The sequence below is a fragment of the Misgurnus anguillicaudatus genome, chromosome 10, assembly GCF_027580225.2.
Source record: "Misgurnus anguillicaudatus chromosome 10, ASM2758022v2, whole genome shotgun sequence".
Taxonomy (NCBI): Eukaryota; Metazoa; Chordata; class Actinopteri; order Cypriniformes; family Cobitidae; genus Misgurnus; species Misgurnus anguillicaudatus.
This window is the reverse complement of record NC_073346.2, coordinates 24,008,714-24,035,830: the sequence shown is the minus strand read 5'-3', so window position 1 is coordinate 24,035,830 and position 27,117 is coordinate 24,008,714. Positions and strand designations below refer to the sequence as shown.

General features: G+C 38.0%; 1 protein-coding gene across 2 annotated transcripts in view; it reads right to left on the bottom strand.

Moving 5' to 3' along the window:
* Positions 1-305: 305 nt before the first annotated feature.
* The window catches only part of mindy3 (MINDY lysine 48 deubiquitinase 3), a 47,676-nt gene continuing 20,864 nt past the window's right edge, over positions 306-27,117 (bottom strand). For both annotated transcript variants that reach the window (XM_055210167.2, XM_055210165.2), the window contains 5 exons: positions 22,414-22,486; positions 11,073-11,145; positions 7,649-7,736; positions 6,511-6,582; positions 306-1,292 (listed from right to left, as the gene is read on the bottom strand). In XM_055210167.2, the coding sequence (XP_055066142.1) occupies positions 1,143-1,292; positions 6,511-6,582; positions 7,649-7,736; positions 11,073-11,145; positions 22,414-22,486 (456 nt within the window). In that variant the 3' untranslated portion in view covers positions 306-1,142. The remainder of the gene's footprint in view (positions 1,293-6,510; positions 6,583-7,648; positions 7,737-11,072; positions 11,146-22,413; positions 22,487-27,117) is intronic.

Here is a 27,117-nt window from a genome sequence, read left to right as displayed (position 1 = left end):
AAAAGAAAATATAAAAGTATAATACCTTTAATTATACAAGCCAATTCAACAAAGTTTTGGTTGAACATAAAACAAGTTGAAATTGTTTAAATATGTTAAGTTAAAGTAACATAAAAATACTGTATATGTTGATATGAAATCATTTGTCTAAAGTAAAGAAATTCATACAGGTTTAGAACAACATGAGGGTGAATAAATAACAGAATTTCCATTTTTGGGTGAACCATCCTGTTTAGACATTGAAAGAACAGCAAGAAATATTTAGGTTAATTCGATTTTACAATGAAAAAACAGCACAGTCCAAATGTGAACAACATAAGGTGTTTATTTAGGTGAACCATCAGGATCATAATAAATAAAGGGTGAATGCTTGTCTCTGTGTATATTGTTCTCTCTCATGCAGAGAATCATAGTGTCATACCAGAATCCCTCCTGGAGGGTTGTTACTTCAACGTTTAAATACTTAAATCGTTCTTCCCTTACCATCTCCAGTCCTCTCTCTCGCCATCATTTGGTGCCCAGCATGGGGTTGGCATGCATTTCTTTTGTAAACCTATTTAAAAAGACTTTCTCTTTGGGCCAGGACAGTGTTGTAGAACCTGACAACCACCCATCCGACCATTTAACATATACAAATACTTAATCTTCAACCAGAGGCTTTGGTCAAATTATCCCTTAAAAAATTGCAAACTAACACTGCAGTGTCAATCTAAAAAATTATATATTAACAATTCTATAAATTACAGATATCATCACAGTCAGTGTTGTAGTTTAAAGATTTATCTTTTCAAAGCAGTAAACAAAATAATGTTGACACAAAAAAATGAACACCTGCAAAAGCAAAACAAACAAAAAAACATTTGGTATACATTTAGTAACAGATGGCAAAAGAAAATTACATAATTTACAAAATAATAATAATGTTCAACTTCAGGGCTGTAAACACAAAATTAGCCCAAATCAAATGTACAAGCCAATTGAGATGTGTACTGTTAAAGCCTTTGTAACACCAGGCAAAGAGCATCGTCTCTCAGTTTACCTTCAGGCCCTATATTGGCCTACTAAATGTAGTGCAGAGATTGAGAAGTCCTATGAAGGTTCAGCATTCCTCAAGTAGCTGACAGGCGAGACAAGGTTAAAAGTTAATTGAGGGAGGGCGACCTCTCTGTGGTCCACAGGAGCTCGATGTAGGGCCACTTGGTTTGTAGACAGCGCTTGACAGGGGTGTCGTCTGTACGTACCATAGGATCCTCAAATCCCATGACCAGCGCGGTACCCTCAACGTAACTCACCTTGCAGAGAAAAATACAAGAGGCCACACCATAACAATTATGTTGAAAATTCACCATGCACATGCATCCCTTAAGACACTACCTGACCTTCTAAATCTAACCATAGGGAAAGCAGACCCCGTTTTTATGGGAAATGCCAGTCTGTATGCATCTCATTAAAGACCTGGCCCCTGCTATGACATCATCAGACATGAGATTGTCAATGGGTTCCATATGGAGGGCCTCTTATTGCCAGGGAGGAATCTGCCATTGACAAAGTGTCATGTTGAACATGTACCCCAAGTGAAAGCGTGTTTAGTGTTGCATGGAAACTATTGTGAATGTGTGTGATTGCATTTATTGAAATGCATGGTTGAAGAACGATGCTGCGGTATGCAAGCAATTATATCTTGCGTTGAAGGTTGTTAAATGGGGCCAGCATCAAATGTGATGATTGGTTCAATGACCCCTGATGACCCTTAAATTTAGGACTTAAACTGTGCTGTCTATAATCATCAAGCCATGGAGACATCCTTACACACTCTATTATTAAGCAATCAAGATGCCGATTCAAAAGGCACCTTTACTTATTACCATCACCTTATGCAACCCAACCATGTGAAGCCCAAGCTCTACAGCACTCCCTCTGGTGGCAGACACAAATAGTACTTCTATCTACACCAACATCACTACATTATATAGTCAGGGCTTAACTAAAAAAACAAAAACAAATGCATGTGTGCAAATTTCATGCAAGCCTAGCGATCACCGTATCATACCACAGTATACTGAAATACACCCAGCAGTACACACAACAGTAACCTTAATAAATTATAGTAGACATTTTTTTAAACTGCTCAAAATTTGAAACATAAAATCATTATAAAATCACTTTGAGTGCAGCGGGACAGCTGTCCAAAACTCATAAGTGACATGAAGCAGACCTGCTGTCAGATGACAGAATGAGAGCAGCTCCCTTTGGATAACTGTATGACTTGAGCAGACAGGAGACCTGGACTTTGACTACAAGAGCCAGAAGAGCTCTTTACATTTTGCAGGATTTTGCAGGGTGTTTGGTTCCTGAAGAAAGGGCCCCTGTGAATATACTAGTGGCACAGAGGAAGCCTCCACAACAAAGGCTGCACACTTTACTGCTGTTGCTAATGCGTTTGCCAGGCTGATGAAGAGTAACCTGTGTGTCCTCAGGGGTCTGATGGCAGATCCTACCCTACCCATTATCCCCAACGGGTTGTCAATCATTCAATCTCGCTCTTTCTTCCCCCCACACACGTTTAGAAGTGTAGGATAACATGCATGGTGATAAATGAATGCATGAGGGAGTCAGGGGGTGACACTTTAAGGATGGCATGTGTGAATATCATTAGTGCTCTTTATGGTGATGTGTATGGTCAGAAAAAGCACTTAAGTACAGTGGCAGTACATGGGATGAGAAAAAGCACCTGGGCAGACATCAGTGTGAGACTATAACTGAGTGGTCTGGAGAAGGATGACATGGTATATAGCAAGTATTTGTTTCAGGTGATTTAATGGTAGTACTAAACTAAGATGAAAACAATTTTTTTATAATTTACCATTAAAATTGTTACTGTTTAAACAGCTGGGGAATCAGTGAACCTTGAAATGTGCTTAAAATGTGAAAAAAGGCAAAAAGCATAAAGAAACTGGTAAAAGTGAACAAAGGACTTTTCTGATGATCTTGCCAATGTATAATTATAAAGGTTTTAAAAAGCTTATTTTTGTATGAACTAAAAAGCCTGCACTGAAGGCCCTTATGTTATTTAAAATTTTGCATTTTTTATCCATAACTTAACAATCTTAGTACATTTAACTTGCTGTGAGGAATACCCATATAAGCCCTTGCACCTGAAGATTTGTACTTATTTAAATTTGGTCAAAGAATAAAAACTGATGGGACATATAAACAGTTGTTTAAAAAATGTCTTAGAGTTTTACACCCTTTGTAGCATTATTTTTGCTTTAAATTGATCAGCTCAATGGTGACTTCACAAAAACTACAGTGTTTGCTTTGGTATGCATGCACCAAGTTTAACTCAATACTTCTCTCCATTATAATGAAGACACATGTGAACAACGCAGTTTGTTGTGTGCTTCTGCAACTTAAGTTCAATGGGTCTCATTAGCTAATAATTGCGTACGTTTTTCGTATTTATACACACTTGAACTTCTAACGAAAACGTTTTGCCTAATTCACAACACGTGCGTACGCACATGAGTTTGTTCTTACGTTAGTGAATTTGGAGTGTTCTACGTGAGTGTGCACAAGGTTGGTAATTTGCATAAAACACGCCATAACCAGCTCCATATAAGGGTTTTCCACGGCGCAGCGCTGGTTCACAGAAAATTTTAGAGCAGTTTGTCATAGAAGCAAAAGAGCTCAAAAAGAAATCCATGATCATATTTATTATCAGTAAAGTTCCGTTTTGCTTTGCATTTTTTATTTGGGAGGTTTTGCTGTAGCTGGAGGAAGCCATATTATTATTAATAATAATAATATAGATCATGTATAATAATATTCTAATTTATTACACGGCTCTCTGGAATGCTTGATTCTGATTGGTCAGTTGAGACATTTGCAGGTTCGTTCATTTCAAATAATAACCGCTCCAAAGTAATAACGCATAGCCGGTACTACTTGTACGAGTAAAATGGCTCCGCGCCAATAAAGATCAATAAAGATTACTGTTTGGCGCCATCTTGTGACAAACACTGGACAACCACGACAAGACACAGACAGCTTACTGAGACTGAACTTGACAAAATAGAGCATGACAGCTACGAAGCCAACACACAAAAAAATACAGAATGGGCATTAAAACTTCTCAAAGACTGGCTAAAAGAGAAAAAATGGAGACAGACAAGTATGAAGCAGAGGATCTTAATAAGGTATTACGATCATTTTATGCATCTTTGCAAAGTTTCGCGGAAGGATAAAAATGTTAATTTAAAACAAATATGCCAATAAATGCCGCTTCGCGTCGGTTCCTGATCACACTGTCGGGGCTTATTTCCCAATAACTACCGGCTGCCTCTACATTATCCCTTACATAAAATATAATCATGTAAATTTTATATATCAACATTATTATACACATTATAATTATAGACTGGTACTTGACTATAGCATATATGATTATTGCGAGTGGTTTTAGGTTTTCTTGAATTTTTGCGTACATTTAAAAGACATTTTGATACTTAAGTTTTCGTTGAATCACGATTTGTTCGTGAAAACATCCGTACGCACATCTCACGCACAAATGTCTGCGTACGCATGCTTAGTAAATTAGACCGATTGATTGATTGACAGAGTCATTCCTGAATTCCTTTCATTATACCTTATACAAATAGGTATACAAAGTTACATTTATATTATTTATTTATTTTTACTTTACCAGGAATAGTCCCATTGAGATATAAATCTCTTCTAACAGTTAGTCCTGGCCAAAAAGGCAGCATGGCAATTTAATTTTAGTCTTTGTGAACAGCAAGTGAACTTAACTGTTTAAAGGATTACTCCATTTTCTTAAAACCTCACGTTATTGCATTAGCACATCGAAAGGTCACACGTTACATATATGAAACTCACATTTGCGGACCATTTTAAACAATAAACTGACAACTAGTATCCTTCCACATACAACAACGTCGGAACGGTGCTCTTCTCCACACTGATAAACACCGGGTTGGTAGTTTCGCATTTTAACTAGGTCTATCACAATGATTAAATAATCGTCTCATCGCAATTGTTTGATCTCATCGCTATGATTTCAGATCACCGCAATGATTGCACATCTCTCTAAAAAACACAAGGGGGAGCTGCAGCCTGTGTAAATGAAAAAAATTATCAGATTACTTATATATATATATATATATATATGTTATGTGTATTAATATTAACTGCCAGGTAAACATAGCAAAATATTTAATGTAAATAATCACAACAATGTGTGAAAATTATTTCATAAACAAACAAAAAAAATGTATGAGAATTAAATGTCAAAATCGTCATAATTGTCAAAGTTCTAAAACAGGCATAATCGTCACAATTTATTGGACAATAGGCTTTATGCCCAGCTGCACCACTTCCCGAACTCCAGCCAGCTCCCCGCTTCCCGCCCGCCACCACCGGCCAAACTGATCAATCCAGGTGTGTCTGATTAATCTAGGTGTGCCTGAACTCAGTAGTCACAACAACAATAATCAGTTTGTCTAATAATGGCAGACAGGAAACAAGGAGCTGGCTGAAGTTCAGGAAGTAGTGCAGCTGGGCATAAAGCCTATTAACCGTCAGCCAAATTTCATAACCGTGACAGCCCTAATTTTGAAGTGCTTATGCAATTAGGCGAGGTCGCGAAGGCGCGTCACACGGCTGGTGGAAGATGAGAAGTTGTGGTCTAAAAGTACAATCGTTTTGCTAGATAAGACCCTTATGTCTCGTTTGGGATAGTACAGAGCCCTCTGAAACGGCACTGACAATTTTAAACTGCAATTTTAAACTGCATTGAAACTGTAAAGTATTGGTATCCAATAAAGTCTATTATAAAATAAGAAAAATTCTGGAATGTTTTCCTCAAAAAATATAATTTCTTCTCGACTGAACAAAGAAAGACATCAACATTTTGGATGACATGGGGGTGAGTAAATATCTGGATTTTTTTTTTTTTAAAGAAAATTGAGTATTTCTTTAAGTGCACTGTACAAACTCCAAGTTTGTTGAACTTAATTATTTATGTTCAGTCTATGTGGCCATCAAGTTAAGTTAACCTAAATATATAACATTTACATTTAGTAATTTAGCAGACGCTTTTGTCCAAAGCGACTTACAAGTGAGGTAAACAATAGAAGCAATTATAGCAGGGTTGGTTAGTAATTTTAAGACCAACTACTTAATTAAATTGAGGGAACGGGTTTACGCAAATGAATTAATTAAACTTATTAGGGTTTTCAGTGTGAACTGCATTACATAAGGAATCTTAGTGGCGTGAGCCTGATGTGATCCATCTGATATATGTGGAATGACACACATACATCAGTAATCAAACTCAGATCAACATTCAGGGGATCAGACAGGATGCGCATGACAATCGCATGCGATTTATCATGCAGCCCTAATACCAACCCACTGGGTCTTTCATGTCGACAGGCATGAAAGTGCGCATGCATGCGTGGGTATTACAGAACAACTGTGGGTGTGTCTTACCTTCTCATTATGGTTGGACTGCTTCAGGCCGTTATAATGATACACGGGAAACGAGTCTGGGATCACGGAATCCTGGAACAACAAGATGACAAGTGTTAGCACGGACATGTACACTTTAAAACATTGTGCGTGTATGCAAGCCATTAGGTCTGGGTAACATCAGCAAACAGCTCAAAATGTGCTTATTCAAAGTGACACATACAACCTAGATCTGACTCCGCCTATAGGACGCCAGAAAAAGAGTTTTCCGAAACCAACTTAAGACGCAGCCAAAACATCTCATTCCAGCTCTAACAAATCACAACACACTTAATAAGCTCAGTCCAAAAAAACAGAAACCTCGGTCTAGCAAAATGATTTTAGATGTAATGACAAATGCAAGACCGACAGCGATCTGAAACATAATGCTTTAAGTCCAAAACAATCACAATCGGCAGCTCGAATGTTCTGATTGCAAGACGGTGCCAAAACTTCACAAACCAACTAGAACCAGCAGCAAAACCCAAACATACACTTTCGACAGGAGCCAAATACCTCTGTCTAGCCCCATACCACAAGCCTGCAATACTGCCAAAGAAACAACAGCAAGCCGAGAGTGTGCATGTGTTTGAATGAGCCCGAAATAGGGTTAGAGTATTTGATTTGATGGTAAATTGAGGCCTTTTTTGTATGTGTCCCTAAAGCCCAAATCTATTTAACACAGATCAGTCAGGCTGCACGTCCATGCCAACTATAACTCTCAGCTTCTCCCGCCCCCTCTCAGAGGAGCTGCGTGTGCGTATATCTAATCCGAGGCGGACTGCAGGTTTATTTGAACAATAAAAAACAGTAAGAAGCAGCAAAAGGGCTTGAGAGCAAGAACAAGATTCATGGGGTAGGATTTAAGTTCTATTCCAAATCCGAGTGATCCATCTTAGTGCCGACTGCCTACATTGGCAACGTCCTAACCAAAGATGGAATCTCAAAAATGGTAAGGGTTGGCCATCCAAAAGTGACTGTGATCTTCCAGACACAGAAACAGGAAGCACTGATACTGAGTACAACAGAGACCAACGTGACGAAAGAAACGTTGTGTTTCTAATCTATTGTACTTGTGTTTGGACATTAGCCATGACAGACATGATACACATTACTGTACCTGATCCGGGAAGAACTCCAGCAGAAACTGCCCCAACAGAATGATACCCAACCCCTCTGGATCCAACTTGCTCTTCATCAGATTAACACTGTGAGAGAGAAAGAGTCAAAGAAAAAAAACTTTGAGTTTCACAGCTCAGTATAAGATCAAATAAAGATGTTACTAGGGGAAGACAGACACCCATCAGCTGCTGCTAAATTCATTTATATAATAATCTACAGCCCTGAACTTGTTTAGTACTTATTCTACCTTTTATGTGCCTCTGTAAATTTGTATACTTCAAATATTTTTATTTCAAAGTATATTTATATAGATTCTATTTGTGTTTACTTCATTTGCGTAGTTCTCCATCCATCACCCAGCACCTCAGTTTAAATCCACCTTAATGGTTGTTACTATTGTGTTATAATGCTTTGGCAATATTGTAAGCGACACAATCATTGAAAAAAACTGAAATTGAGGGAAAGAGAGAGAGCGCAAGCGAGACAGAGAGCATAATAGATGGTGGTTACGTCATGTTTTCTATGTATGGCTTACTGGCATGTTTGATCCGTGAGGATGAAGTCGTACTGTGCCCTAATCAGTTACAACTAAATTTAACAGTGACTTACGATTGGAATCCGAGTATTACTATTTTTAGACAACCTCACACAAAAACGTAAGACTTTGCCTTTAAAAGGAATAAAATAGGACCGATAACATTTCTAGCTCCCACACAAAACTCAGTCATCTGGGAAGTATAAATATTTTCTTATTCTTATGTCACAAAAATTGCAACAATAATAACCATTTGACAAACTGCTGATTATGATGCATGTAAAACGAGGGGCAACCTTCCAATCTCCCAATGATGAAGCCAATACAGAAGCGACTTAAACTGCAATTCATCGACTGGCCGCTAGAGGCAGGCTCCAAAAGGGAGTCAATTCCCATAGACCTCCATGTTAAAATGCCAAATTTGACAGTAAAAAAAGAATATGTTTACACCCTGGAACAAAAAGTGTTTTTGGTCTATATAGCTAATTTTGCCCTTTATAACAACAGTGAGGGGGTGAATTTTTTTGTAACCTATCCTTTTAAATTATATTATTCCTTAAGCCGCTTTTCCACTGCACACGACAAACGACGGGTGATAAACCAGAAGTCATTTATTTCCTATGGAGAGTCGCAGAGAGGCTGCGTGAGGTGCCGACCATCTGCGGATGCATAATTTTCGGATCCATTTTGAGCGTTGAATCCGTTAAATTTTTTTTCACTTGTGCGACTACACCGTATGTGATATGCCGACCAGAAGTAATGTATTTCAGTGTATTTCAATCAAAACCTGTGTGTGAGGTGAAAATGATTAATCCTTTTTGTTTAACTTCATCAGTAACATTTAAATCTTAAAAAAAACCCAGACTGATTACTGATAATTCATACATTATTAATTTAATATGTATACGTTTTAATCTTGTCTCCATGTTAAAAATTGGTAGTGTTCGTTCAAATTATGCAGAGCTGTTTATTGTTTCATTCTTTTGCGTTCATTTATTTATTCCATTATGGTAAATATTGGAATGAAGCCTCTTTTGCTGGAATGAGCTTCTCTCCCATGAACGATTAAACTGAAACTTAATTACGACTGCCACTAGGGGGAGAACTCCGACAATCGTTTCCGTATGTCGTGTGCAGTGGAAAGGTGGCTTTTAAGTTCTGCATAATTAAGGGCGTGGCCACTTGAGTGACGGTTAAACAGCCACTGCTGTCACTAGAGTCGAGCAACCAGCCACTTCAGCTTCACCCACCTCTTTACCCATTTTCGTTTATCTGCGAGTGATACACGATGACACGCGGCCAAGATGGCGATGGCAGGCAACGCCTACTTTAAGCTTCAAAAATGCTCTTTACAAACCAATGGGTGACGTCATGGACACTACGGACATATATTTTTTACAGTCTATGATGTAGAAGCAAAAGAGGCAAATGGAAGCCTCATGCTGCATTCACACCAACCGCGGTAGAAGTGTGAAGCACGAGTGATTTCAATGTTAAGTCAATCTGAAGACGCATTGATGCGTGTCTGGAGGTCTCGTGGTGCTTATGAGGCGTTTAGCACGGCGCGGTAGCCGCGTTTCCGCCTCATTTGCGTGTCTAGATGCTCGAATAACACGAATTGAGCATTGGCGCGGCAAACGCGAGAGTTGAAAAATTGAAACTTTGGCGGAAAAACACACCACGTTAACCAATCAAGTGCTTGTTGTAGTAGGGACGTGATTACAGGAAGCGAGCGGAGTCGCAGAAACCCCTCCCATGACGTCATAAACAAGTACCGTCCACTCCAGTAACTGACGAGAGAAGGATGACGTGAACTCCACTGCTTCGTTCTCATTGGTAGTCGCTCCCGAAATTCGCTCACCATTTGCCTAAAGTTAAACTTTTCTTAACTTTCTTGCGTCGCTGGACACGCCCCTATGGTTGCCAAGGATCACTTTCGCTCGTGTCGCCGGAAGTCGGCAGGTTTCCATTGAAATGAATGAGATCGCGTCGCTTGGCTATTGTTGGTCGCTGGCTACTGCTGGTCGCTGTCTGTCTGATTGGGGCGTAAACTCAAAATGTTCAAGCGGCAAACTAGACGCTGTAGACGTGAATTTGACGCCTCAAACGCGGCTGGTGTGAACCCATGGTCAGACTTCACAGTCACATGATGATACTGCTTTTGACGAGACATGGTGATGTGCAAACAAAAACAACACAATCTTCATCTTTACGCTTGTGAAAGGAACCCTTTGAATGCCTCAAGTTGTCTGTCAATTGGTCTGGGATTAAGGTGATTTAAGAACGCAGCTGGTTGGAAATCACCCAGACTTCAGTGGGAGTAAAGCCGTTTATGAGGTGAAGGTGTCAAAAGGATGCTGGTGAGCACTGGATTTGGCTTTAAACTGGGCTTAGATGAAGTAGAAGGATTCTTTATCTATTTTCCCAGCTTAGCATAAGACAGGGGACTGACCCAATGACAACAGGTTAATTAAAATTAAGTTGTGTGGCTTAGCAAAGTTTGAAACACACACAAGTTCTTTATGATCTCTTGACAAACATTAACAGGCAAATGTCACATCTTTAAATCTAGCCATCACTTTTATTTTGTATGCGATTAATCTTTTCCTAACAATAATAAACATATTAAGTACACAAATGTAAATCAAAATAGTAATTTACTAAGCAAATGCATTAGAGGTGAAATACACAACATGATGTTAAAATACCTTTCATCTCCAGAGTGCAAACACTTTTGCACACTTTAAGACAACAGGTTAAAACACGGCCTGTTAATCCCATGTGTTTTTTTTGCAGGACTGGCTGGAATGCTGTACTGACCAACAGGCATCCAAGCACAGGAAATAAATGACTTATAATTGAAAACATCAAATGCAAACCAACTTACTAGTCTGGCTCCGAGACGAGATCCAAAGCTTTCATAACATCTTCAAGCAGTGTGTCTGGAATGAACCCATTATCTGAAGATGAGGAAAAAGAGGCAGATGGTTATTAGTGCTTCTGGAAGTCTGGGTCTCTCTATTTTATGCCCACACATAAGTTTTATCTTTTTAATTGAACCCATGCTGCATACCATGCGCACATATGCACATACTACAGCTAATAACATAACAAATTCATAATGTTAGTTGTTCTTCTGATGTTTGCGAGGCAGCTGGTCTTTTTCCCTTATAAAATGAACTCTTGCCTCCATCTTTCCTGCAGTGACTAGATTTATAACAATAAATATCTGTACCACCACATGATATTGGATACAGCCAGCCACTTTAAATAATGCATTGTAGAGCAGGATGTGATTTTAACCATCAAGATCTGATCACAATTGTCAGCCTAATATATTTACATAATAATTTTTCCCCACAACTGCATGTTCGTTTTACGCAGTATATTTATGACTATTAGATAGCAGATTTTATCTGCTATTAACTATTATTTTATAATAATGCTGCTACATTTTATTAACAATGGTGTGCCAATATTAACCTTTTTGCATAAATAAAAAATGTTTTACCTGAAAAATATTTCAATAACCTCTTTAGGGACACAATGTGTTTTTAATCACAGAACCCCCAACCTCATCCACAATTAATTGAAAATATATGCTGGTTATTTACTAAAAAGGCGCAAATGAAATAACACAGGCGCAACAGCTGATTTCCATGACAACCAACGCAATCTACTAAGAGAAGCGCAAATTAGTTTGGGGTCGCAAATAAGCAAAGCTGATGCTCTTCAGGTGAAGGTGATCTACGTATGCCTCATGCACTTCAGTTCAGCGCCACAGAGAGCGCAGCCGAAAATCCGAGGTGTGAAATCCCAGCTAACGAAGCCATAGTACACTGAAAAGAACTAGAGGACAAAAAAAGAAGCTTTACAAGATGTTTTGAAACACTTTGTGTATTGTGTGACTTCTCATAGTGACTCCTCTTTTATTTCCTCCAGCAAATAAAAATGGTGCTTGGCACTCAATATTTTTAAATAATATCTGGCATTCCAAATAAACTGTTACGTGTGGAAAAATTCCTCTGCCTTGTACCACACGCTCTCTAATCCCTGTGATGCCTCCTCTTATCAACAACAATTGCTGCCATTTCAAGCGCAAAATTGTTTAAGACATGCTTTTTTCAGTTACTGGGGCAAATACCAGTAATATCACACACGCAATTAGTAAATTGGGTTGCGTGAATCATTTAAATAATCTCCTCTGATCAATTTTGCGTCTGAAAGGAAACTCCTAGAAATGCATATGCAATAAGGTCAGTTGAAAAAATAACTAGACCACACCTTTTCAGCGTTAATTATTCACTGTGCATAGTGATGTACCGATGTGAAAATTTTGGCCGATGCCGATAACCGATATGACCCTTGTCTGTTATGGCCAATACCGATATTTGCCGATGCCGATATCTCTGTATAAAAACACATTTTAATGATAATCAAATAAAGAGCTATTTTCCAAAAAAAAAATACTTTTGTAATTTATTCCCAGAAATGACTGACACATGGGCACCTTTACCCATGTGCAAAATGTCATCAATTAGCTGATTGATATGTAAGCTTATTCTTTGTAAGCTTCGGGATGCTTATTTTTTAAGTGGGTGATCAAATTGGTTGTGTTGAACAATTTGTCCCGAACTCCCCCTCGTATCACCCGGCCCTCACTCTCATTGCACACAGCAGCAGGGGTGTCCGGACTTTTTTGTGTGGTGATCTACTTTTAAAATGATAAAGCCGACAAGATCTACATGCTAAAAAACACTTTAAATGCGTGGACTATACTGCATATATCTCTACATTAGATTTAGGGCCGTCACCATTACTCTATTTTTTTGAGAAGTTGAAAAAAATCCTGGAGTTCATGTCGAGTACTGTATAAAATAGCAGAGACACGGTTTAGTAAAACAAACTAGAAAGAAAATGACAATAGTATCAGAAGCATATAAATCAGCACAATGCTGCAGCTCTCTCTCTCTCTCTTCCTCCCTCGTTCGCTCGTGCGCGCGTACACACACCGGGCGCGTGCATCAGCTGCATGAAGGAAAGAATGCGATTGCATCCTGGTAAATTTCGGAAGTTTACACTGCAGCGGGCAGGCATAAGATTTATAAAAACACATTTGAGAAGAAAAGCACAGCAATTCAAAAAGACTTTGTGTTTCACAATTACTCTAAGACCTAGACAGTGGTGTCCAGACTTTTAGCCGACAAGTTCTACATGCTAAAAACACTTTAAATGCGTGGACTATACTGCATATATCTCTACATTGGATTTAGGGCTGTCCACCAGAGCATGTGAGTGAAGCAGAGCGGTGTGACGCTCAGCTAAATATTCCGCTCTACTGTTAAAGCGCTCCACTCAGTCGCTCACCGCCCAAGCAAGCGCTCCGTTAACTTTCCGCTCACGCTCGCAAATAAACCAATTCCCGCTCAGATCCCGCTCCGATATAATTTTTTTTTAGTAAGCCTAATTGTTTTCTTGGATAATTGCATTTAATTAAAGTATTAGCTGATAAATCGCAGTTATGTACAGTTGTGTGTTGGCTATTATAGTTTAACTGATACGGAGCTCCGGATATAATTAAAATTAACAAATTGTTTCCACGACATTCACATGTTTTACTAATTTTAAGTAATAATAAATGTAATAAGTAATCACGAAATATTATAATAATTCGTTCCCCTTATGAGAAAGATTAACAAACTATTCTGTTATATAAATATATTATTTGAAAAAACTAAAATAAATTGAAAAACAATTTCTTAACAAGAAGGTTTTTAAAGTGCAAATTTACAGTGCATCAGTAAATGCAGAACACAGCTCTGTCTTAAAGAAATTAAAATTAGATAGTATTTATGAACCTGTAAATGTACAAAACGAATGCAATAAAGAAGGCCATGAGTATTTATTTATGGCATTTTCAATAGTATATTGGTAGATAAATTAACGTGTATCTATATAGTATGAAAACGAATAAATCATTATTTTGGCTAAATTCATCTGGATATATCATTTTAGTCAGACTGATTTGTCATCATTTCAGAAGCTTAAATGCTATCTAAAACAACTTACATTTTATCCCGAGTGTTACTTGGTCAAAAATATTTTGAAATATAGCCGCGAGAGCAAATTATAGCACAAAAATGTTTAGCCCACACGGACCGAACGAAAAGCCGTTAATAAAGCAAACTCTCTGTAAAATAGATGACGTGCTGAATCAGTCGAGTCGGCAGATTATCATCAATGTTTATAATGTTCCACGCATGCTGTTGATGAAAAAAATAATATCTAAATGTCCAGGGAAGAGTCCAGTGTTCAGTCAGTTAATATTAAATGCGTTTTTGGCTGAAGCTTTCTCATCCACGGAGCGGAGAACTATAAAGATTCTTATTTTAAGTGGTTTTAATGCTGGTAAGCAATCAGTTAGCCTATATTATGGCGCTTTGTATTTGTGTTGATCAGTTAGATTAAAGTAGCCTAATTTTAATCTTTAAAACTGCATCTAGATGCAGACGACACTACAGTTATTCTGTCATCTTAGTTTCATTTCATTCATTTCTATGTAATGCTGGCGACTTCATTAAAACAATATTTGAACTCCATAACTTATTGCTACCCATTTTTACAGATTCTCGAACTAGCAAATTACCAAAGGGCATTCTGGGATGAGCGACCGGTGCTGAGGGTATTGAGCGAGCAGAGCGGAAATTTCGGAAATGCGCTCTGCGCTCTGATGGAAATATTACCGCACCGCTCACATGCTCTGGCGGGCAGGCATAAGATTTATAAAAACACATTTGAGAAGAAAGGCACAGCAACTCAAGACTGTGTCACAATTACTCTTGGAGGCATTGAGCAGCATAAGGATACACAGTTAATGTATGTGCAATCTACCGGCATTGCCTTTGCGATCGCGATCGACGTATTGGACACCCCTGTCACACAGCATAGCGAGGATCTTCTTCAGACACTTTGAAGAACGACCAGGCAAACGACAGAACCTGCTTCAGCACATGTGTAACTTATGCCCTTGTGCAAAAACAAACGTACTCGCCCCCACACTCACGTCTCCTACACACACGTCAACTACCACAGGAATGATTATCGGCCTGTTCACATCGGCCCTATTTTGACATCGGACCGATGCCGATGTGTAAAAAAATGACCATATCGGCCGATATTATATCGGCGGCCGATATATCGTGCACCACTAACTGTGCATCTTTAGTAAATCCTGACTATTATACGCCGTTATTTAATGCCAAAATTATGAGGTTTGATGATGGGGTTTGCGCTGGCGCAAGCGGTAAGAGATTTTACTTTATTAATATGCAGTCCAAATATTTGAAAATGCATAACCCTGTACACACACACACACGTATAGACATAATATTTTGAAGCCCTTAAGTTTAAGTACAACTCACAGACCTCCCTACTCACCTTTACAGAAACCTCTTAACATTAGATTTGAAGTAAAACAAGGTAAAACTAGATAGAAAAGTTTGTAGACAAACTTTATGTTGGCTTGACAAAGCCTGGCCTGAACGTTTAAAATAGATTGAGAGAAGTTTAAAACAAGTTTAGTTTTGTATTATAACTTTCCGTAAACATGATTTAACATAAAGTTAGCATGTAAGGAGGATTTAGCACTAAGTTAGCATGATGCTAACATGATTTAGCATGAATTAGCATGATGCTAACATGAATTAGCATGAAGCTAACATGATGTTAACATGAATTAGCATGAAGCTAGCATGATGCTAACATGAATTAGCATGAAGCTAACATGATGCTAACATGAATTAGCATGATGCTAACATGAATTAGCATGATGCTAGCATGAAGTTAGCATGATGCTAACATAAATTAGCATGAAGCTAGCATGATGCTAACATGAATTAACATGAAGCTAACATGAATTAGCATGAAGCTAGCATGATGCTAACATGAATTAGCATGAAGCTAGCATGAATTAGCATGAAGCTAGCATGATGTTAACATGAATTAGCATGAAGCTAACATGATGCTAACATAAATTAGCATAAAGCTAGCATGATGTTAACATGAATTAGCATGAAGCTAGCATGATGCTAACATGAATTAGCATGAAGCTAGCATGATGCTAACATGAATTATCATGAAGCTAACATGATGCTAACATGAATTAGCATGATGTTAGCATGATGTTAACATGAAGCTAGCATGATGCTAACATGAATTAGCATGAAGCTAGCATGATGCTAACATGAATTTGCATGAAGCTAGCATGATGCTAACATGAATTAACATGAAGCTAGCATGATGTTAACACTATGCTAACATGAATTAGCATTAAGCTAGCATGATGCTAACATGAATTAGCATGAAGCTAGCATGATGTTAACATGATGCTAACATGAATTAGCATTAAGCTAGCATGATGCTAACATGAATTAGCATGAAGATAACATGATGCTAACATGAATAAGCATGAAGTTAGCATGATGCTAACATGAATTAGCATGAAGCTAGCATGATGCTAACATGAATTAACATAAAGCTAACATGATGCTAACATGAATTAGCATGAAGCTAACATGATGCTAACATGATTTAGCATGAAGTTAACAAGATTTATTATGAAATTAGCATAAAGCTAGCATGAAACTAGCATGAAGCTAGTATGACTTAGCATGAAGCTAGCATAAGGCTAACATGACCAAAAGACCCAACCCCCATGTCTCTATGATTTTCGGATAGAGAGATATAAGGCTTTGTTTATTATGTTGCTAGGGTGCTCATATTTGGTTGCTAGGGGTGTGGCTTAATACCTCAATAAGAATCCTCAGAGACTGATTGGATGCCTGAGTAAAATGAGCCCATCCCCATGTCTCTGTGACACTGTGCTGCAAAGATATCCATCTGGGCATTTTATAATGGCAGTCTATGAGATATGTTGCTAGGGTGCCCAAAAATGGTTGCTAGGGGCGTGGCTTAATAGCTATGGGATGAACCTGAGAGACTGATTGGATGCCTGAGTAGAATGAGCCTACACCCATATCTCTACGACACTCTAAAGTGAAGATATTCCATCTGGGACGCTTTTATTCCCTTATATGGGCATGTTTCCTGCCCCATTTTAAGTCAATGGGGAAATTTGGGTGCCTCTTACACCCCAGGGGTGAAACTTACACCCCAATGTGATGTATGTTCTTACACAGCCTGCCAGCCTCTTCAAATGTGGTAACTCACAAGTTTCTACAAATTTCTCGCTTGCAGCTATGACCCGTCAAAGTTTGTCGCAATGTTAAGTCAATGGAAAATTTGGGGTGTTTGAGCGCCCCGTTTAGGAATTCGGTAGGTTCCATCAGTTAGAAAAGTCATAGCACGCTAAGTCAGACCAGTCTGAAGACTTTTGGAAAGTTTGGTGAATCTAGCTTGAAAGCTCTAGGAGGAGTTACAGTCAGAAATTTTGGGGATCAGAAGAAAAATAATAATAATAAGCTTAGATCGAAGAACAGTATGTTGGCTTTGTCAAGCCAACATAATTATAAACTTTTTCACATATCCACACCTCACTATATATTCGCTATCATGAGAACATTTTCAAAACAATTGAACCGTTTTATTTCCTAATCATATGTTTAAATATCTGCATTTGGAGTCAAAGAGAAACTATTTTTTTCCTTTCAGATCCAAAGTAGTGGGTAACTGGAATTTTGGCAATGAGCTAGCTAAAAAACACAAAAACATATGCATGCACAAACACACAGTATTGTTCTTAGAGCAAGAATGTTGTTTATGGCATTAAAATAAAAAGATGGCACAGAAGAAGGTACCGAGAACTGTTATAAACTACAGACTTTATTACACAAACACAGTATTGGAAAGACACACATATACACACTGGTTTTCATGTTTTGTGGGGACATTCCATAGATGTAATGCATTTTATACTGTACAAACTGTATATTATATTCCCTTCCCCTAACCGGAACCTAACCATCACAGAAAACTTTCTGCTACCTTAGATTTTCAAGAAACATCATTCGGTTTGATTTATAAGCTTGTTTCCTCATGGGGACCTCAAAATGTCCCCACAAGGTCAAAAATTTACTGGTTTTCCTATCTTTGTGAGGACATTTGGTCCCCACAACATGAAAATTTCCAGGTACACACACGCACGCATGCCCTTACAGATCTAAAAGAGAGTTTTAACAAAAGCAGTTTTAAAACAGCAAGCAAGCAATAAATATTAACAGAAAAAGTAGGTCAAAAATAATTTAACTTGAGGACCTCTGGAGAAAACACACAAACAGGACATACAGACAAGATAAACTGCACTATAAATGACTAACGGAGCATCAGGGGGTTGTTCATAAAGCTTTTCATCGGAGCACAATGAATATCCTAAACAATAAATCACCGCATGAGCCTTTCCTACTAACAAATTTGCAAAAAAACTGCTTGCATGGAAAACTTGTATCACTACTGTAAGATTCAGTCTTACATTATATGGTAATCTAATTTGAAAAGCAACATCTCAGTACATATCAGAGTACTTATACCATTTTCTATGTTCTATAAATTCACTTTGTGAAATACTGTTGAAATATCACTGTGTGTGTGTGTGTGTGTGTGTGTGTGTGTGTGTGTGTGTGTGCGTGCGCGTGTGTGTGTGTGAGTGTGTACCTGGTAATTATCACGTTGTGGGGACCAATTGTCCCCACAAAGATATGAATACCAGTGTTTTTGTGACCTTGTGGGGACATTTTGATGTCCCCATGAGGAAACAAGCTTATAAATCAAACAAAATGATGTTTCTTGAAAATGTGAAGTAGTAGAAGGGTTTCTGTGACGGTTGGGGTTAGGGAATGGGGTAGGTTAGTGGAATAGAATATACAGTTTGTATGGTATAAAATGCATTACGTCTATGTCCCCACAAAACATGGAAACCAGAATGTGTGTGTGTGTGTGTGTGTGTGTGTGTGTGTGTGTGTGTGTGTGTGTGTGTGTGTGTGTGTGTGTGAAATACCATCTGGTTTTGTTTGCACTTCTTTTGTTAAGGGATAACCTATTTACTGAAGCATGCTCAGAAAGTGGCTATACTACAGCAGCACCAATAACATGGAGAAACAGAGGGCGAGTGCTCTTTATGTTGCTGGATGTCAGAGGGAGTATGTAGGCTGGTCTTTACGACTAATATTTGGCTTTGTGTAAGTAGATACTGTGGGAAAGTCACCAAAATTAAAGTTGGGCTTAACCTTTAATCCTAAAATGTAGCCACCAAGCTTTATATCTAATCCACACAACACTCTTAAGCCCAGAGTATAGTCTTTTTTTAACGTGTGCGCGAACGTACAGCCTTGCAAAGTATAGTTTATTTGACTGCAGGGTTCCTACACAATTTTCATTTAAAAATTACATACTTTCCAGACTCAAATTTACAGATTTTCCCGACCATATTTAACTTGTTCTGATAAATTGTTTTAAAATTCAACTGCTATAAAGTAAGTTACATTCTAAATATTTAGCATTGGTGTTTTTGCCTTTTATTAGGATAGGAAAGTAGCTAGACAGGAAGTGAGGTGGGGGAGAGAAGGGGGCGGGATGGGGAAAAGTCCATGAGCAAGGACTCAAACTCGGGTCTCCTGAAGGACAACAGCGCTACATGATGCCACACTTACCCACAATGCTATCGGTGCCGACAAGTATGTTACACTCTGAGACAAAACCTCTATGTAGGCTATCATGTTAAATTTGTGAATACAGAAACAAAAGGGATGTTTCATGTACAATTAACCAGAAAATAGAGCTAAAGTCAAATGACAATGCGCAATTGGCTGTTAGGTACAGCAAACTTGAAAAGACCGTTTAAACAATAGGCTAATTATAAATAAAATATTTAGACATTCAATATTAAAGGGGCCATGGCACAAGACTTTATTTATGATGTCAAATAAATCTTTGGTGTCCCCAGAGCACATATTTGAAGTTTTAGCTCAAAATACCATATTAATAATTTATTATAGCATGTTAAAATTGCCACTTCATAGGTGTGTGCAAAAATGTGCCGCTTTTGGGTGTGTCCTTTAAAATGCAAATGAGCTGATGAAATTTAAACACTGATCACAATGATGGTGGTTTGTTGCAATTAAAACTCAATTGTGCTTTTCTCTGCCCTAAATGGCAGTGCTGTGGTTGGATAGTGCAGATTAAGGGGTGGTATTATTATAATAAGAGCTCCTTATGACATCATAAGGAGAGCCACATTTCAACGAATTTCAAAGAAAATGGTTTACCAAAACTAAGTTACTGGGTTGATCTTTCTCACATTTTCTAGGTTGATAGAAGCACTGTGGACCCAATCAAAGCACTTAAAGATGGAAAAAGTCAGATTTTCATGCCATGGCCCCTTTAAAATATTGCCTGTTGTGACCTTAAAGCTCACGTAACACACGCTGTTTCTCCATTTCTGATATTAATCTGGAGTACCTATAGAGTAGTATGACATCCTTTATATCTCCGAAGAGTCTTTAGTTTAATCAGATTTATAAAAGAAAGATTAGCTTTACCGAATCTTTCCGATAACGTCCGAAAAAATGAAGAAGGAGGAGTTATAACACGGGAGGAGCGAGTACGAGTCATGCAACACTATACAACACTGTTTTAACCTATGATTCACTACATGTTCGTGTCATTTATATAATATACACGCGCCTATTTCCAACATAAGACAGAAGTCTTACTTACCACGTGTAACTCGTCATGACCCGGTTCTGAAAATCCACCGCATCAAACACACACGCAAAACTCCGCTGCTAATCCGGATAATAAACTATATCCATTGTTTCCATAAGGCTGGATGTCTTCTCCTTACATCCAAAAACACACTTCTTGTTGTGCCATTGTTGACTTTTGAAATTAAACAAAGCTGAGTGGCGTGATAAGCTGTTAGCAAGCTCTAGCGTCTCCCGCTGACTGACGGCTGGGCGGGGTTTTCCGGGGGAAGTTTTCCGGCGGAAGCCCATATAAAGAAGTGATACGTATCGAAAACCCCTGAAACGTCAGTTAGAACCGTAATCGAAAAAAATTAGCCGAAACTTGTACGAACCCTGGCGAAGTGCATTCGGCACAGAAATACTCTGAAACACGCCCAACTGCATTTTTGACACTTGAAATACCATTAAACCCCCCCTTTAACAAACAAAATGCTATATCAGTCACAATTTTTTAAAGGGTTATTAATTTACCCAAAAATTTAATTTCTATCATCATATATGTACCCTCATGTCATTCTAAACTAATAAGATCAAGTGTAAACCATCTTTTGGCAGTGCTGGCAGACTGATCCAATCGCCATGAAAAAATGATTGTATATAATATATATTTATTATATAAATTTAGAAATTCTTAAATTTATATTCAGAAAACAAAATAGGGACAATAGTTTGGAAACTTAAATAATTTTCCATACCCCAATTTATTTTCCAGACCTGTGATTGGTACGTGTATTATGACAAACCGCAATGCATCTTCTGGTCTACATACTACATTCCCTTTTAGAGTGCGTGTTTAGTACGCGTGCACTCTTCTGATGACGAATATTGTGTCACGCGTAAAAAGTGGACCATACTTTGGCCTTTAGCCTCGCATTAAAGGCGGAGTCCACGATGTTTGAAAAACGCTTTGGAAAAGGAGACGGGCCGACTACCAAAACACACTTATAGCCAATCAGCAGTAAGGAGCGTGTCTACTAACCAACATCCTTGCCAGGTTGCGTATGTGTGGGGCGGGTCTATCAACAGAAGGTCCAGATTCTATTGGGGTAGGGGCGTGTTTGTTTAGGTGATTTCAAATATCAACATTGGCTTTTAAACATCATTGACTCCGCCTTTAATGTACACATACACAGAAAAACAGCCTGAAGAATTCCTTGCTGGATACAAATACTGAGCTACTCTGAAATACATATACAGCATCAGCCAGATCAAACTTTGTCATTCTTTCTCATTTCCTAGCATGTCCTCAGTTATACTCAAATCTAAACAAACATAGTAAGCCATAGAGCACTGCACTAATATGCCGCAGAGATAATAAACTTGTGCTTTGTGGAGCTCATCTTCCTCTCAGTGAAGAATAAGTTGACTCAGCTGCTGATGTTGAGAGATGACATTGTGTTTCTCTCTTATTTTCTCTCTCTGTCACAAATGCACACACACTAAGATTGTTTATTTATTCAAAGATTTTACCTTCTGGGTCAAAGCTCTGAAAGACTCTCCTAGCTTGCTCTGATGGAGACTCTGGGGCCACCAAAGCCATCTCCTAAAGAGAGAGAGACATCAGAAGACAGAACATTAGAACACTTAATCATCTTTAATATCAAAATAGTGTTTGTTTGATGTGTTGTTCAATAGCTCATCCAATGCTATTTTGCTGAACGATGAAAAATGAGGGGAACCATCTAAGAAACAATCATTGTTTTCTGTTCATGGTTAACTTTAATGTCACAGTCACAATTTTAACCATAACCATCCATAACTCTATAGTTTGTTACCCTCCAAAACAAAGAAACCCTGTTAACATCTTTTAAAAAAGATTGCTCCACACACTGTTATGCATCGTTTATTTTTTTTATCCACACAAAACACATTCCCTGTATGTCCCCTGCTAGCTGAAACTGAGAAGCTGGGGGAGCAGCTCCCATTAAAGTGCTAAAACGGACCACATTCACAATCCCTGAGGCTTGATTTAATCACGCTATGTTAGGCCCATCATTGAAATTTATGGGAGTATTGAAAATACGTGAATATATTTATTTAAGCAGCACTTTGTTAATTTTTTGTATGTGCGTTGAAAAGAGATGCAGAGTGTGTAATTGTAATGTTCACGCTTTTTTGTATGTGTGTGTGTGCGCGCTCGCATGCAGGAGTACTGATGGGAAGTGACTGATCTGGGGATGAACTCATCAACACATAATTGCTGTTCCACCAAACACAGATCTAATAAAAACAATCTTCCTTTCTATCTCCTTATGTGAACAAACTCACAAACAGACTGCAAACTTATGGCAGCAAACACGTGTGTGTGTGTGTGTGTGTGTGTGTGTGTAAAAATGAGTCAAGCTGGAAAATATGTTAACTCAGCATGCAGTTAAATGAAATACAGATAGTTCACAGTGTTTTTATTTCATATCAATAATGCGCAGTGTGTCATATCAAGTTAATCGCTTTATAATGCACAAAGCTTTTCCAACTTTCCAGCAGCATACAGTAATAGAGAATACACAATGTCCCAGGCAAGCACATAACATGCAGAAATCAATTAAAGATGATTTTCTCATATACAGGCTGCATTTCTGATGTGGTAAGCACCTTTTTTTTGGAAATCAAAGGTGCACTGTCAGGGACTTTCAAATCAAACATTTACAATTGCAATACGCTATAAGTAAGCAGCAACACGGTATGAGAGGGTGTACTGTTTCAAGATGATCAAAGTAAGATAGACAAGTGTACAAAAGTTTACTTTTGGCAAATTTTGCATACCAGGTGATACAATGTGAGAAATAAACACGTATTGAAGGAGGGTCCTGGGAGCGTTTTACAGAAAGAGCATATCTTTAAGATCTTTTCTTTTCTGTTCGGTAACATGGTAATTTCAGTTAGGACCTCATTTAAGACATAAGTCTTTGCAGAATAACATTTCTTAATGCATTCTTATCTTAACTACAGATAAGGGTATTTCAGAAGCATCCTAACTTGACAAACATCCTGAAAACGGTCTTAACTGTAGGGCAACCACACAGGTGTCCTAACTGAAAACTTAAATGAAAGCCAGCTGTAACAATTACATTATGATAGACCTGCGGGAGAATCCCTCATTATTAAAGAAACTATCTGTGAAAACTTGATAAATACAGTACACACTTGACTATTCTCATGTCTCAATTAAATGCTGAATTGTAGTATTCTAGCACTTATAGCCATAGTTTTCTCATTTTTGTAAGGCACATTTGCTAAACTGTTTAAATTTGATTCACAGATGATGTTTTGCACATTAATTGAAAAAAAAAAAACATACCATAATTACAATTAACCTTATAAATGCATTTAAATTAATTTATTAACATTTCTTTTTCTGCCTAATTGAATTAAAAAGGACAATTATTTTGTTTAAGGTACAGCAGCAGCTCGGTTGCACATGATTGCTTGATTAAGCAATTTAAGATTTCGTAACTAGAGATGAGATAAGATTTGTTGAGATAAGATGAAAATCCTAAATCGGATTTAAGATTTGCCTTTTGTAATATGCCCCATGAGCCATATCTAGGAACCATAATATGACAAAGACTAAGTAAGTAACCAAATAGCAACCACTCACAACACCTTAGTACAGCGTTTCTCAACTTTTTTGCCATTTCCCAATTTGGAGGTAGGGAAGGGTTCTGAGCTAGCCTGTCTCCGCCCTCCTACGTGCTTCCGCTTAATTTTCATTTCGCTTCAGTACTATGTCTGGGACTGTTGTGTAGAGTTTCGTTTTCTCCTGCAAAAATCTGCAGGTCCAATCAGCGAACAGAGGGGGGTGGCTAAGAACAATCACGTTGAGGTCGTGCGTCAGTTTGAGTTGTAGTTCAGTAATGGCAGCGGAGAAAGACGTGAGAAAAGCTATTTGTTCCGTTGTTGCAAAACTGCCGAATATACAGAAGTTAAAGCCGGAGCAAGAACAATGTTTGCTAAGTTTTGTTGGTCTGATCATTTGGACTTGTTGTTTCCGGCCGGTTTCGGCGCATGATATACTTCACGACTACACGTTAGCGATCTCCTATGGCAGATCCTTAGTGACTCTGGGCAGATCCAATAGTTTTAAACTTCAGCAGAGGGACCCTCCTTAACGGAAATAACGCTTTGCAATGCAGCGTGGCCAGAATCTCTGTACAAATTAAATGAATGTACGAGAGTCTGGTTGGACCAGGCTAGTTCCGAGCCCCACCTGTCCCAAATCGCCCCAACAAAATGGTAATCAACTAGGCTTTAAGTTTAACTGTTGAAATGTATTTAATCACATCATATTTTAAAACATAACAGCATTATTTCAGTTGAGAAAAAAAATCGTGCAAACGTATTATCACTTTGCATGAAATAAGACTTTGTTCAAAAGTAAATAAGAATAATGCAACTGGGTTTGCATTTTGTCTCTTATAAAAGTTATCATACTTTAATTTTGGCTGGCTTTTTGGTTGATCCGCTCCACTACCTGTTTTGGTTTTCTCTGCACTTGCCAAATCTCCAGTTTTCTTTTCATTCTGTATCACAAACAAACCTATCCATTGTTAAACTTTATACCACTATCACGGTCACCTATACTATACACATTAAAGTTTTTGCTCCGCTTCATTTAACATTATGACTTGAATTAGGCTATATTTCTGCCTGCCATTTTCTTTACAGTCTCATGTTATTTTAAGTTATGCTTATATTTAAATGTGTCGTTTTGAGTGTATGGTCAATAAATAAAGGAATTAATAAAGATAGGCACAAAAATGCCAAAATTTTCCCCCGTTTGTCACGCCCCATTTGAAATGTTCCTATTCCCCACCAGTGGGGCCTGCCCCACACTTTGAAAAACGCTGCCTTAGTATTACAGAGGAAAGGTTTGCATGGGAGGGCACAAGATACATTTTCTTTAGGAAACTTACAAATCTTGAAACTATATGGAATGCACACTGTTTTACTGCAGTCGATGTGAACATACATTAGCAACGAACATACACACAAACATGGTCATGAAAGAGAGAATGTAAACACAGACTGTGTACTTAAACAGTATGGTTTCAGTGCAACTCTCACAAAAATTTCCTTTTATTTCACAGAGTAAATATACAGCTCACAGTCACACAGAGAAAAAGCAACACATGAGAGGAGAACAGGAGAGAGAACAAAAAGAAAGGGGGCACTAAAACGGAGGATGAAGAAAATCGACGACAAGGAGAACTTGCAGCTGGACATCAATAACAGAATCACAGCTAATGCTTGCACACACACACACACACACACGCACGCACGCACGCACGCACGCACGCACGTCATATGGCAGATAGTCAAAATGAAACTTTTAGATCACTTGCCTGAGATGGATTTTTGAATAAACCCTCATTCCTCAAGTAATGAAAAAGATTTGTTAGTTTTAAATTCCAGTGGGCCACAGCTTAACAGTGCCAACAGACATAGTGCAGTGATAATAATCCAAGCTCACCTTTTAGCTTAAACGGTGCTTGGCATAAACAAAAAAAGAAGAGTCGTTGCCTAATAGTTAGCCTAAAGGTCGCTGATTCAAAGGAAGAGACTGAGGTGCTCTCTGTAAATGGATGCCAACTGCTCCGGGTGTGTCCATGTTCAGGACTTACAACACTTGTTTACTAGTACTCACTGGGATGTCAGATTTCGAGTATGGATCACAAATGTAAAACACAAAGACACTGTCAACACTGTTTGAATATCCACATGTGTAAATAAGATTTGAGGGCTACAGCAGAGGGTAACAATTTTGGTCAACAACAATGTAAATTTTGGTCTTTTGAAACTTAAAAGGAGGCCTTATTCACTATGCTTTTGTTATATTAACAAATTCAACATTTCTTGCTTTGTGTTACATGGAATTAAAGTCATATGGGTTTTGAACAATAAATGATGATGTTTTAATTTTGACAGATTATGCACAGTCAAATGAAGATGTATAGGGTTGTCATTGTGGTTTGCTTAGATCAGTGGTTCTCAAACTGGGGGCAGTGGCCCCAGATTTATGAAATATTATAAAATACATAAATTTATCATAAATTTTGTATACCAACCAACAGAAATAAGTATAATTTATTGTTTTGTTTAATTAAAATTGTAAGTTTTAGAATATTTTACATGTCATACATTTTTTTGGAGGGGCCGTGAAAGGATGCACCGTAC